Source organism: Hyla sarda, chromosome 3 (genome assembly GCF_029499605.1).
Source record: "Hyla sarda isolate aHylSar1 chromosome 3, aHylSar1.hap1, whole genome shotgun sequence".
Lineage (NCBI taxonomy): Eukaryota > Metazoa > Chordata > Amphibia > Anura > Hylidae > Hyla > Hyla sarda.
The window spans coordinates 418430067-418444209 of NC_079191.1; the positions used below are offsets into that span (position 1 = coordinate 418430067).

Consider the following 14143-nt stretch of genomic DNA (forward strand, 5'->3'; position numbering starts at 1 on the left):
TATCTATCTATCTAATATCTATCTATCTCATGTCTATCTATCTATATCTATCTATCTCATATCTATCTCATATCTATCTATCTATCTATCTATCTATCTATCTATCTATCTATCTATCTCATATCTATCTGTCTATCTCTTGCCTATCTATCTATCTCATATCTATCTATCTATCTATCTCATATCTATCTATCTATCTCATATCTATCTATCTCATATCTATCTATCTCATGTCTATCTATCTCATATCTATCTATCTATATCTATCTCATATCTATCTATCTCATATCTATCTATCTCATATCTATCTATCTCATATCTATCTATCTATCTATCTATCTCATATCTATCTATCTCATATCTATCTATCTATCTCATATCTATCTATGCCATTATATCTGGTATCTATTTTCCAATCACTCTACAAACGTATCTTATATCTAACTTTTTTCCATTTTCTGTCTCGGTGCATTGGTGTCATCATGGAAACTTCTAAAGCTTCCTTCCAAGAACAGCCTGGTTATCTGAGCAGTGCGGAGATTTGGCTTTCTTTAATTACCGTGATAAAGCTTTCTGTCGATGTCTTGTCAGAACAAACATGAGTCACTGGATTATATCCAATTCCTTTACAGCATTCCTCTTCTTCGGTAATCAGCTCGGTTTCACAGCATTTTAATGGAATTCCATTATTTAACTTTAGATGTGCTTTAAATTGTCCATTAGGTCCTGGACAGCAGGTTGTGTCTGACATATTCACATAGTCTTCCCCGCAGCAGGACATCCCTACAAAATACAATCAGGTATATAACTGCTGGGAAATTATATATATATATATATATATATATATATATATATATATATATATATATAAATACGAGTGCATCTGAGGAAATCAATGTTCAAAAGTTGTGCACGGATTGTGTAGAGCATGTACATTACTGGTTTAAAGTGTCATATAAAGGATTCTGCACAGTCTGGACAGTCTGGACAAGATGGTTATTAAAGGGGTACTCTGGTGAAAACCTTTTTTCTTTTAAATCAACTGGCTCCGGAAAGTTATACAGATTTGTAAATTACTTCTATTAAAAAATCTTAATCCTTCCTGTACTTATTAGCTGCTGAATACTACAGAGGAAATTCTTTTCTTTTTGGAATGCTCTCTGATGACATCACAAGCACAGTGCTCTCTGCTGACGTTATTATAATAAGTCTTTATTTATTTATTGTTGTCCTTAGAGGGATTTGAACCCAAGGCCCCAGCGCTGCAAGACAGCAGTGCTAACCACTGAGCCACCATGCTGCCTTTAGCATACATCTGCTATGCACGGTTGCTAAAATGGACAGAGATGTCAGCAGAGAGCACTGTGCTCGTGATGTCATCAGTGTTCCAATAAGAAAGAAATTTCCTCAGTAGCATTCAGCAGCTAATAAGTACTGGAAGGATTAAGATTTTTTAATAGAAGTAATTTACAAATATGTTTAACTTTCTGCCACCAGTTGATTTAAAAGAAAAAAGGTTTTCACCGGAGTACCCCTTTAAAGTGGACTAGAATAAGAAAACACCTATATCTGTACCACAGGGTTCAAAAACTGATGACGAACTTGTGACGCATTAATCTGCAGACACTCAGAACTTTCTGGAACTTTCACAGTTTTCATAGTTTAGAACAGTGGTCTTAAACTGTGGCCCTCCAGATGTTGCTTTTAAGAGTTTTTGGATGGGCCAGGCTCTAGATTGTTACTATAGGCATATGGTCTCAAACTGTGGTCCTCCAGATGTTGCGAAACTTCTAATCCCAGCATGCCCGGACAGCCGTTGGCTGTCCGGGCATGCTGGGAGTTGAAGTTTTGCAACATCTGGAGGGCCACTGCTTGAGACCTCTGGTTTAGAAGATCATGGGCTTCACTGATTGACAATAGGAAGCATAATTCAGTTTCTTGTGTAAAAGAAACTACAGAAAAAAGCAAATTCAGAGCAGTAGGCCTCAAGATTTGAATGACCAGGCGGATAGTTGATGCCAGGCCTAGCAGCTCGGTTCTCTGATTCCTATGACCCTTCACACTGCGGAATTTCTGGACAAAATTTCTGCCGGAGATCGAGCCGGCAACGCTAGGACCCCTGCGGCCCCCACGGACTGCAATGCATTTGTGGGTGGATCTTTTGGGAGACCTGCTCAGAAATGCATTGCCATCTATGGGGATGGCAATGTAGTCCGCGCGGTCCTAGTGCCACCAGCTCGATCTCCGGCAGAAATTCTACCCGGAAATTCCACAGTGTGAACCTAGCCTTAGGGTCTATTCACATGGAGAAATTTCCACCGGCGGTAACCACTGGCAGAATTCCACCTGAAATGAAAGCCCAATAGTCTTCTATGGGTTTCCGCACTCCCATTGATGGAATTCCCCTAGCGGAAATTCCCAAGTGTCAACGGGAGTACGGAAACCGATAGAAGTGTATGGGCTCTCATTTCAGGCGGAATTCTGCCCGTGTGAATAAGACCCTTAGACAAGGTTCACATACCCAATCTCCAGACGGAAAAATTCCGTCTAGAGATTCCGAGTGCGGCCGGCGCCGACTGAATCAGTTGGCGCTAGGACCATGCGGACATTGCCATCTCCAATAGACAGCAATGTAGTCCGCGAGTAGATCCGCCTGAAGAATGAGCACCATCATTCTTCATGGAAGAAATTTGAAAGCAAATTTTCCGTTCACAAATTCTGCTTCAAAAATTACGACGTTTCAATTGGTGGACGGAGAACCCATTGACTAGCTTGTACATTTTAGTGGTAAACACTGAAGAGGCCCTGGTGCTCATGTGGGCATCTGATTGATGACCTTTCTTGAGCATAGGCCAGTGTTATCCAACCAGGGTGCCTTTGGCTGTCCAGGCATGGTGGGAGTTGTAGTTTTGCAACAGCTGAAGGGACACTGGTTGGGAAACACTGGCACAGGCCATCAATTTTTTTGAAGCTTTAGGTGCCTTCCACATGATTCAATTGATAACAATTGATTTTTGACTATTATCTACTATTTCCTACTATATTTGGATAAAGTGTCGTTCTCTCAGAAAGACATCCTGACGAAGGCCCCATATGAGCCCGCGATATTATTCTTCCTCCCGGATCCAATGACTCATATGACATATTTCAAGGAACGGATCATATGCAAACAGCAAACTAATTTAAAAACTCATAAACACAATGCCGATAGCTGGAGAGGACCTCTGACAGACAGAGAGAATTAGACGCCGCGTCGCCATCCCTTTACGGAAAATTCTATCTGTGACAGAATCGGAAACTTCAGCCAAGAATTCAGCCACCTAACACAAAGCGACTCCCTTTCTAGTTTCTTTAGTAAACCATTACTTTTTTTTTTCTTTTAATTATTATCAACCTTGTTCCAGTGTGATAAATTGCTAATTACTTAATACCCTAATCAGCGTTCATTCTTTGCAAAGATAAACTGTGACAGGGCCATTAATTTAAATAGTAATTTCACTTAATAGCCAGAACGGCGCACCAGATTTTTATGCAGCATTTTCTGAAGACTGCATCCATCACGGAAATATTCTGACATAAAGATGTCTGACATGCACTAACTCACTTAGAGAGAGCAGATGTTGCGGAGCAGAGTTTGATCGTAATTCCCATAGTGCATCACTTCAGCATGAATGAACTGTAAATGCAGAAATAGACAATTGTGTGGAGCTGCATTGCGTAGCTTCTGACCCCTTCCTAATTTCTCACATGTACCGGAGCACTTGACTTTTGATCTGTAACATCGGAAGGGGGATTTTTCGCTCAACCACAACAAAGAAACAAAATAAGTTCAGGACCCGACAATTATTTCTTCTGTGCAAACCTGAAGGGTAGAAAATATTTGTGCTGTATGTTCGGTAGGGTCGGCAGTCAGCATAGATTTGCTGGGGCGAAGAGTGGGCCATATGTATCAAAAAGAGATAAACTGATCTTGTCCATTGGCCAAAAGGCTAGTTTTACTCTTAAAGGGGTTGCCCAACCAAAATAACGTATCCCCTAAAAAAGTATATCTGATCACCAAGGTTCTGACTACTGGGACCCCCTGTGAGCTTCAAAACATGACCCCAACTCTTTCAGCTGCATGGAGCTTCATGCATTGTCAATGGGCCTGCCAGAGATAGCCGAGTACAGCATCATAGACAATGCATTAAAGGAAAAAGGTCATCCCATTCACCCACACTAAACCCAATACACCGGGTTATAGTGCGCTTGAACAGGAGACCAATGCAGGGTCTCTGACTAACATATGAAGGTCCGCTTCTTTCTTCGGCAAATTGCACACAGGATGCGGGCCCGCCAGGTGAATTTGAATATTAATAGGCGCTGGTCACAGGAGCGCTTATGTGACCAGCACCACATGAATATTCAAATTCACCAGATGGGTCCACCTCCTGGGCCCAATTCGCCAAAGAAAGAAGCGGACCTTCAGAGGGACCGGGAGTCAGACTGAAGGTATGTATGTTAGTTAGAGACCCCACATCGGTCTTCTGTTCACCTGCACTATAACCCAGTGTATTGGGTTTAGTGTGGGTGAACGGGATGACCGTTTTCCTTTAAGCATGTGCCGTCTGTCGATCCATGCAGCTGGGAGAGCCGGGACTCATTCTGGACATTACAGGGATCCCAGCTGTCGGAACCCCCGCAATCAGTTTTTTGCTGGATAACTCCTTTAAACTGGCCCTATAGATTCAATAAATTTGATTCCAATCAGTCCATATCGTTTTCCCAAACTTGTGGCTCTCTAGTTGTAGAAAAACTACAAGTACATTATTCCCTGACAATCTAAGGCTTGTACTTATGCTGTCTCAGGGTCTGCAGTACACTATGGCCCAACAGATGTCCCACCTGCCTTGGCTTCACTGGAACTCTGGCTCTCTTTCTCTGAATGGTACCTCTTGGGCTTCTTTCTTATTGCCCACCAATTCCGGACTTCCTCTTTCCTTGCACAAACTCAGAACACCTTCATGCACACTTGCATCCTCCACATTAGACCCTGTTACAGGACCAATGCCCGATTCGGCTAAGCATGGCTGTAGTTGCTTCCCAGGTGAGCACCAAGCAGGTGCTAAAAGTATACAACCGTGACCCAATACATAAGGGTTACTCAAATAGACAGCACCTGTTTGGGTAGGGCCTGGGGCAAAGATTCTGTTTACTGCCTTAGCCCTATAGTTATATACCCTGACTTGCTTGTTTCACACCATGGCAGACAACAGTAAATAACAGTGACCACACCAGACAAATATTGTCCTTCTGTTTACGATGCATATGATGCAAATACATCATCGGATATCATATGACTACAGAAACCAGTTGGATGGATGTGTCGTCCAACCAATGGAGGTTGCTATGGCGTGTTGTCCACGCTGATGGTGGTGATAGGCTTTTGCAATTATATGATGTCTCAAAGACATTACATCATTGTGTGTATATGATAAACGGAATGGGGTTATTGGCAACAGGAGAACGATACAGAATTACTAAGGTAATTATATTACAATTTAAATAATTTTCAATTATTAAAACTTAAATAAAGAGGTTTTGTGAAATCCTATTATTGATGACTGTCCTCAAGATAGCACATCGATATCAGATGGGTGGAGGGACAACTATTGGCAACCATGCTGATCAGCTATTTAAAGGGGCCACACATGTTCGGACAAGCACTTTGGCTTCTTTACTGTGCAGGGTATTGCAGCTTTGTTCCATTATTATGAATACAGAACAGAGCTACAAACAACTAGTCATCAGGGGTGTCAAGAGGTGCGCCCCCCCCCCCCCCCCCGCCACTGATCTTAAAGGTAGTGTAGTGCAAAGTATTTCTACTCCATTGTGCCCAGGTTGCAAAAGAAAAAAAAGAAACTTATCTCACCTTCATGCGTTCCTCTGTAGCTGTTCAGTCCTCCGGTCCGGTCTTCTTCCTTCTTCCATGTGCACGGATAGTCACGCTGCGGTCAGCGTATTGCCGGCACAGCGATGTCCCGCCTCGGCCGGTGACAGGCTGAGCGCAGTGTGACGATCCATGCACACAGAAGAAGGAAGAAGACCGGACCGGGGGACCGAACAGCTGTAGCGGTGCTACGGGGGAACGCATAAAGGTAAGATAAGTTTATTTTATTTTATTTTTTTTTTGCAGCCTGGGCACAACAGAGTAGAAATACTTTGAACTACACTACTCCTTTAGGGATAGGCCATCACTATTAAGAAGAGAAGTTCAGTCCGAATGTTTTTGCCAAGCTTGTTTTTATGATTGTATAATGTCATTCTCATTGCCTCCAATGGAAGCCTTTCCAACCTTTTTTCTTCCAGTATATATGCTCTCTCATAAGGATGCTGGAGAACTTCTCATGACTTTTGCTTTTGGTAACTATCCATATTTTACTTTCTATTCTTCCTTACAATTTTTGAGGCATAACCTGTAGTTCCTGGACCCCAATGTAAAATCTGTAACACGGCCCGATGTGCCAAATGTCATTTATAACACTGGTGTCTTCTTATGTGGCAAAGGAGCCTTTGGTCCCGCCTGGGTGCAACTTCTACCTCATCCTTCACTTTAGCTCCACCCCTGCCCATCCCCATTCTTGACTCATAAAACTCCAGCTAACATCCACAGATTTAGGGCCATCGATTAATCGGGAAAAAAAAAGGGTTAACAGAATGGCAGGAGCAAGTGGGGACTGCATTGTAAAGAGAGGGGACAACACCTGAAGGGTTAACCTAGGAGCCTGCTGGGGAAAAGGAACAGTTCACAGACCTTACAGTAATGGCTGTCCTCCTGCACCAGGAAGAACTGTCAGCTTCTGGCCAGATAGGGGGTGTTTCACCATGTCAGGACGGGAAGCTACTTGTCTGGCATCATTCCAGGCCGTGGTTTCAGTGCTGCAGGTTGGCCGCAGGAGGGAAAGGGTAGATTCCGGAGGGTAAGGGGAGATGGACGTACTAAGTGGCTAAAAGTCAGGGAAAGTATTAAAAATTGTAAAAATACTGCATTATTAGGCCATGCCCCTAATGAATGAGGCCACGCCCCTAACTTCAGATTCTTCAATAACAGGATCCATCCACAATGAACCCTGTTATCGAATTTTATTGATAAAGTCAATCAATCGTTGCAGCTTTACACCAATTCCATCTTTGGCCAATACCAAGACTTTCCCCATCTCACGTTATAGCGGTATGGGATCTACAAAGCAATGCTGTCTCCTGCCATGTATTGTCAACCCACATCTCCTCAGGAAAGTCAAGGAGAAAGTGCATCGCAATGAAAAAAAACAACAACAAAAATCTGTTTTCATGAAATCCTGCCAACAATTATTTAATGTGCATGACAGAAGCGAAGGAATGTATAAACACAGCTGGCTGATGAATTACTAGTTCAATAAATCTGTAAAACCAATGGTTTACAGCGAGCATTAGAATTAAACACCATAAGCTTTTGAGGCAGCAGATAAGCTATACGGAATATTAAGCCGGGCTCTAATATTCACGACTTTAGACATATTGGCTTGTGTTGCCAGCGCTGCTTGTGGAGGGATCACAGATGTGAGAAGAGAACAGGTATTGGGCTGAAATGATCATAAATTTCAATACATTTTAAGAGTTTTTGGATGGGCCAGGCTCTAGATTGTTCTAGATTGTTACAGATACTATAGGCCAATGGTCTCAAACTGTGGCCTTCCAGATGTTGCAAAACTTCCACTCCCAGCATGCCCAGACAGCGGTTGAGAATGCAGGTGTGGTGGGAGATAGTCTCTTTTGACTGCCTTTCAATTTAATAGAATGGTTCCACCGTGACAGCAGTCCATGAGAGTGCCATACCCCCGCACCTTATCAAATTTAATAAACGTGGCTCTGCGCCTCTCTAGGGGTAGCTCTCCCTCTCTGGGGTGTTCTAACATCCTGATATACAGGGCATCAATGTTTTTTGTGTCCTTTTGTTGCGCTTGGCCCACTTCATATGGCATTTGTTTAGGACCATACTCTTTCCTCCTCTGTGCCCTCATCTCCTCCACTATGGTAGCCATCTGGGCCTCTTGCTTAGCCCTCTCGGACCGGGCTGTCAGAACTGGGGGATGGGGCTTCCCTGGCAGGGGTAGAAGGTACTGTCTAATGTACTGGATAACTTGCGGCTCATTGCCAAAGATCCACCAGGGCAGCGGTGGTGACCGGGTGCGTTCTGTGGGCTTCTGGACCTGGGAGGCAGGTTCAGGGCTAGGAGTAGATAGAGGGGTACAGAGAGCGGCCTCAGCTGGGATACTCACATCTGACTCCTCAGTGTGGATCTCCACCCAGGATCCCCAGGTCCGGTGATGTGGGGACAGCCTCACCGGCGACACTCCTCGGGACGATGCACCCGCCGGAGTCGCTGGCCAATCTCCGTTGTCATCGGGCAGCAGGACTTTTAGGCAGGCATCTTTGGCCCCAATGGAAATCTTCTGCAGCCGGTCCGCCAGCTCCTGGAACATCTGAGCAGTGGCCACTGCGACTTTTTGGGTGCTCGGCGCCATCTTAGGACTGTCAGACCTCGTGCTTGCTTGCTCTTCTGCCATGTTGGTCTCTCAACAGACTTCCAGCAAACTGAAGAGGTCAAGTGGCCGCTGGCCAGAAGTACGTCAGCAGTGCATCGCTACCTTCAGCTCCCCCAGCAACAAGGGGCGGATATTTCTGGTTCCACCTGGGACTTGGAACAGCAACATGATTTCTGCGCCCAGAGGCGGGATGCTGACAAGCGCAGGACTATTTTGCGCACTTCTCCTGCACATCTTTAACTCTTTCAGGTACAGCCAGCAGATAGCATTAACCCCTTGTATTCTTGATGCCAGGTCGTGGTTAACCTCTGCACCACCCAAGGTTTGGTCGCTGGATCCTGGGCTAGGAGCAGGGCAAATAATGACTCCTATGCCAAGTTACGGAACAACGGCAGCTTTACTGAGGCAGACAGATGGAATAGTCTTTAGAGCTCAGTTAGGCCCAAGGAGGTGACCAGTGACTTTAGAGACTTGGGGGCTCGCTGGGACTTGTTGTGCACTTGGATAGAATGCTGCAGACCCCTGCTGAATTTAAACAGACTTGACTAGGATTGACTAGACTTCACCCACTTGTGCGGCTTATCAGGCTTTGACGTTCACCTGTAGGGCACTTGGTGATGGAAGCGTGGCTGCGTGACTAGGCCTTGAGGCTCCTCAGGACACCAGACACTCTCAGGTCTTGACTCTACCTCAGCATGCATAGAACTCAAGAGACTGAACTAGCTCCTCCTTGGGTTTATAAGGGAGAAATTTGGAGGGGGTCCTATAGGTCACAGAAACCTTCCCTGGTTGCATTCCATCTCTGCAATAGAATGGACAATCGCATCAGGTGCCAGGAGTGACACCCAGGGCGATCTGTCTATTAGTACAGGTACTACAACTCCCATCATGGAACAGTCTGTTCTATGCTGGGAGTAGTAGTACTACCTAAAAAATAAAAAATAAATAGAGAAAAAAAGGTGAAACACACATACACACACTTTAGCAAACACAATATTAAAATACATTACTAATAAAAAAAAATGTAAATTCATTATGAAAAATATATTATTTTTACATTTAAATGGCTCCTTTCTACATTTTTATTATTGTCCGCTACATTTTTAGGTCCCTGTCCGCCTACATAAATTGATCCCTGTTTAAAAATTAACATTAAAATTTTTTTTTTTGTCTTTCAATTTTCGGGAGCGGGCAGGGACCAGAAAATTCAGCGCTCAATATAAAAAATGAATGAGGAGTGCATTTTATAATTTTTTTTTCTAGCTTTCCATTATGGGGCTAAAAAAACGTAAAGTTAAAATAAAAAAAAATTATGATTTGGAACGAACACTAGAAAAAAAAAATATAGAATGCAGTCCTCATTCATTTTTATTATTGAGCGCTGAATTTTCTAGTCCCTACCAGCTCCCGAAAAGTGAAAGACGAAAAAAAAAAAAAATGCTTATGTAAATTTTTAAACAGGGATCAATTTATGTGGGCGGGCAGGGACTTAAAAATGTAGCCGACAATAATAAAAATGTAGAAAGGGGCCATTTAAATGTAAAAAATAATATATTTTTTATAATACATTTTTTTTTATTAGTAATGTATTTTAATATTGTGTTTAATAAAGTGTGGGTTTCACTTTTTTTTCTCAATTTTTTTACATTTTTTAGGCAGAACTACTACTCCCAGCGTGAAACAGACTGTTCTATGATGGGAGCTGTAGTACCTGTACTAATAAGCAGGCCTAGTACGCTGCATAGACGCCACTGCGCAGTGACGCCCGTGCGCAGCGACGCACCTGACGTCACGGCGTAGCGGCGTCTATGCAGCGTACTAGGCCGGAGCCTGCCCGGAGTGGAGAAGAGGACCCCCGGAGAAGAAGGACAGCCTGGACCGGTTCATCCACCACCCGGAATGCCGCCGGACACTACAGGAAGGAAGGATGGCCCGCACCACCCCCATTACGGGTAAGTTTATTTATTTTTTTTATTGACTCGGAGGGTGGGTGAGGGGCCCGACCGGTATAGCGGTATGGGCAAAAATCCATACCGGTATACCGCCCAGCACTACGGGGGGGGCGATCGCGGTGCGGTGCGGCGTGGGGGGGTTTGCGATCGCGGTGCGGGGGGCGGGGCATTATCGGCAAGGTAATTGCCATACTGATAATCGTCGATCCCTAATATATATAAATATATATATATATATATATATATATATATATATATGGCATATACACATACTACAGTGGGACCAGAGAAGAGCGTCCGGCCGCCCGCATCTAAACATTATACAGGACGATCGCATTGGGTGTCAGAAGTGACACTCGCTGCAATCTGTCTATTAATACAGGTACTACAGCTCCCAGCATGGAGCAGAGTGTGCTCTATGTTGGGAGCAGTAGTACCTGCAGTTAAGGACAGATCACAGCAAGTGTCACTTCTGGCACCGGCTGCGATCCTCCTATCTATTATTATTATTATACAGGACGATCGCAGAGATTTCGCTTATGAAGAAATTCGTTATTTCAAATCGAGTCGGAGTTCGCATTAGGTCCCAGTCAAATTTTTTATGAAATTCGGAATGAATTCGACTTCGTCCGATTCGATTCACTCATCTCTAGTCCTCATGGTATAAGAATAAGAAACAACACACGCTGTGACTACCAAAGAACAGAAAAGAGTTTGAGTCCTAGAATTTAGAGAACTAAGCAGCTTGGCCTGGCATCGACTACCTGCATGGTCATTCAAATCTTGGGAGTGGAAGTTTTGCAACTGGAGGGCCACAGTTTGAGACCACTGCTATAGGGGAGATTTATCAAAATCTGTGAAGAGGAAAGGTTGCCCATAGCAACCAATCAGATCGCTTGTTTCATTTTTCAGAGGCCTTTTTTTAAAATGAAAGAAGGGATCTGATTGGTTGCTATGGGCAACTGGTCAACTTTTCTTCTGCACAGGTTTTGATAAATCTCCCCCCTATGGTACTTTTAAACACTAATAGAAGAAACATTTCATATAGCAGTGTTCAGTGATCCCTCAACTTACAATGGCCTCAACATACAATAGTTTCAACATACAATGGTCTTTTCTGGACCATTGTAAGTTGAAACCAGACTCAACATACAATGCTACGGACAGTCCAGATCTGTGAAACGTGTCACAACTGGAGGAACTGACCAATCAGAATGGGCATTTTACTGGTAAATCACCTCTATTACTGAAGTATAAGCACTGACTGGCTGTCTGGTAGCGCCCCCTACAGTACAGGGAGGAACTACAAGTTCCATACTACTCCTTACCTGTGCCAGGGTTAGTTGCTCCATTGGACACCAGGTAAGGGTGGCTACATTTGGGACACTGTGTATTGTATAGGACCCTGAAGAAGCTACTGTCCTCTACATAAACCATTGTTTCCCAACCAGGGTGCCTCCAGCTGTTGCAAAACTACAACTCCCAGCATGCCCGGACAGCCAACGGCTGTCCGGGCATGCTGGGAGTTGTAGTTTTGCAACAGTTGGAGGCACCCTGGATGGGAAACACTGACATAGACAGTGATTACAGCTCCCAGCAGATCTTTCTTACTTTTATATGTAAGGATTTGCTTTATCTGTATTGGTTATCTACTTATTTTTCTTTAATCCTGACCTTTTCCTATTTTCGGATGACATTTTGATGAACCAATTCCCAGGTTTCCATAGAGTTATGGTCTCGACATACAATGGTTTCAACATACAATGGTCGTCCTGGAACCAATTAATATTGTAACTTGAGGGACCACTGTATAGAGAAATGGTCTTGTCTCCTCACCTGTCTAAGGTTGAATTCACACCACGTTTCTTTCATACAGTGACTGGATCAGGCTAGAAAGTGTCAAAATCGTCCCGCATCTTATTCATCTGAATGAGCCGACCGGAGTCAGATAGTAGTATACCACGGTTGTCAGTTCGGCCACAAAACCGGATATGGGGCAAAAACGAGCCAACCGGAGTCACTATCTGACTTCGGTCGACTCATTCAAATGAATGAGATGAGGGGAGAACTGTTTATTTTATGTATATGTGACTACCGTATTTATCAGCGTATAACACGCACTTTTTAGGCTAAAATTTTTAGCCTAAAGTCTATGTGCGTGTTATACGCCGAAACACCCCCAGGAAAGGCAGGGGGAGAGAGGCCGTCGCTGCCCGCTTCTCTCCCCCTGCCTTTCCTGGGGTCTAGAGCCCTGCTGCCGGCCCTTCTCTCCCCCTGGCTATCGGCGCCGCTGCCCGTTCTGTCCCCCTGACTATCGGTGCCGGCGCCCCATTGCCGGCACCGATAGCCAGGGGGAGAGAAGCGTCGCCGACAGCCAGAGGGAGAGAAGGGGCAGCGGCACTCATTGCCGGCGCCGCTGCCCCGTTGCCTCCCCCCATCCCCGGTGGCATAATTACCTGTTGCCGGGGTCGGGTCCGCACTGCTGCAGAGCAGCATAGCAACGATGCAGGGGACGCACGCCAGAGGCCTGCAGCAGCGCAGACCCCGGCAACAGGTAATTATGCCACCGGGGATGGGGGGAGGCAACGGGGCAGCAGCGCCGGCAATGGGTGCCGCTGCCCCTTCTCTCCCCCTGGCTGTCGGCGCCGCTTCTCTCCCCCTGGCTATCGGCGCCGGCAATGGGGCGCTGGCACCGATAGTCAGGGGGACAGAACGGGCAGCGGCGCCGATAGTCAGGGGGAGAGAAGGGCCGGCAGCAGGGCTCTAGACCCCAGGAAGGGCAGGGGGAGAGAAGCCGTCAGCGACGGCCTCTCTCCCCCTGCCTTTCCTGGGGGTGTATCAGGGTATACATGCGCACACACGCACCCTCATTTTACCATGGATATTTGGGTAAAAAACTTTTTTTACCCAAATATCCTTGGTAAAATGAGGGTGCGTGTTATAGGCCGGTGTGTGGTATACCCCGATAAATACGGTAAATGTTCAGTGTTAATAAAGCTCATACCCAACTTTTCTGTCATTTGTTGCTGAGTAAGCTCTATGAACGATTTATTTACCTTTATGTTCTGTGATAGCATTTCATTTTCTACTGTATCATTTGAGCCTTATGTACTCAAAAGTGTCAGGACCAACAGCAATGGAAACATCTGCTGGAGAACTGGTGGTTCACGCACTCATAGCCAACATAAGATCCTCAAGGCTAGGGATGTGCAAATCAATTTAAAACTAATCAAATTTGTTCCAAATAAAAAAAAAAAAAAAAAAAATCAGGTTAATCCGAATGAATAAATCGTTCCTGTATGAATAAATAAATCAATAAATCGATACAGGAACAGGGACTTCGATCAAAGGCAGGAGCCCCTGCTCCTGTACTTACTAAACATCAAGGCATACACTGTATACACCTCTGGATTGCCACCCAGAAGTAAGTGGTGATGCTGTATACTTCGCCTCTGTCATTCTATAATATAATAATATTTATAAAACTCTGACAGATTCTGCAGCACTTTACATTTTTGATATACAAATAAAGACAAGTGTGATGTCCCAGTACAGGATATGGTCCCATATGGTCCTTCGGTCCCATCAGGTTGAGTCCCTGTCTGTCCCCGGGGGCTCTCCTGCAGT

General features: G+C 44.7%; 1 protein-coding gene across 3 annotated transcripts in view; it reads right to left on the bottom strand.

Annotated features, from left to right (window-relative positions):
- Positions 1 to 14143, bottom strand: part of USH2A (usherin) — a 1021568-nt gene that overhangs the window by 186164 nt on the left and 821261 nt on the right. For all 3 annotated transcript variants that reach the window (XM_056568336.1, XM_056568335.1, XM_056568334.1), the window contains one exon: positions 560 to 783. In XM_056568336.1, the coding sequence (XP_056424311.1) occupies positions 560 to 783 (224 nt within the window). The remainder of the gene's footprint in view (positions 1 to 559; positions 784 to 14143) is intronic.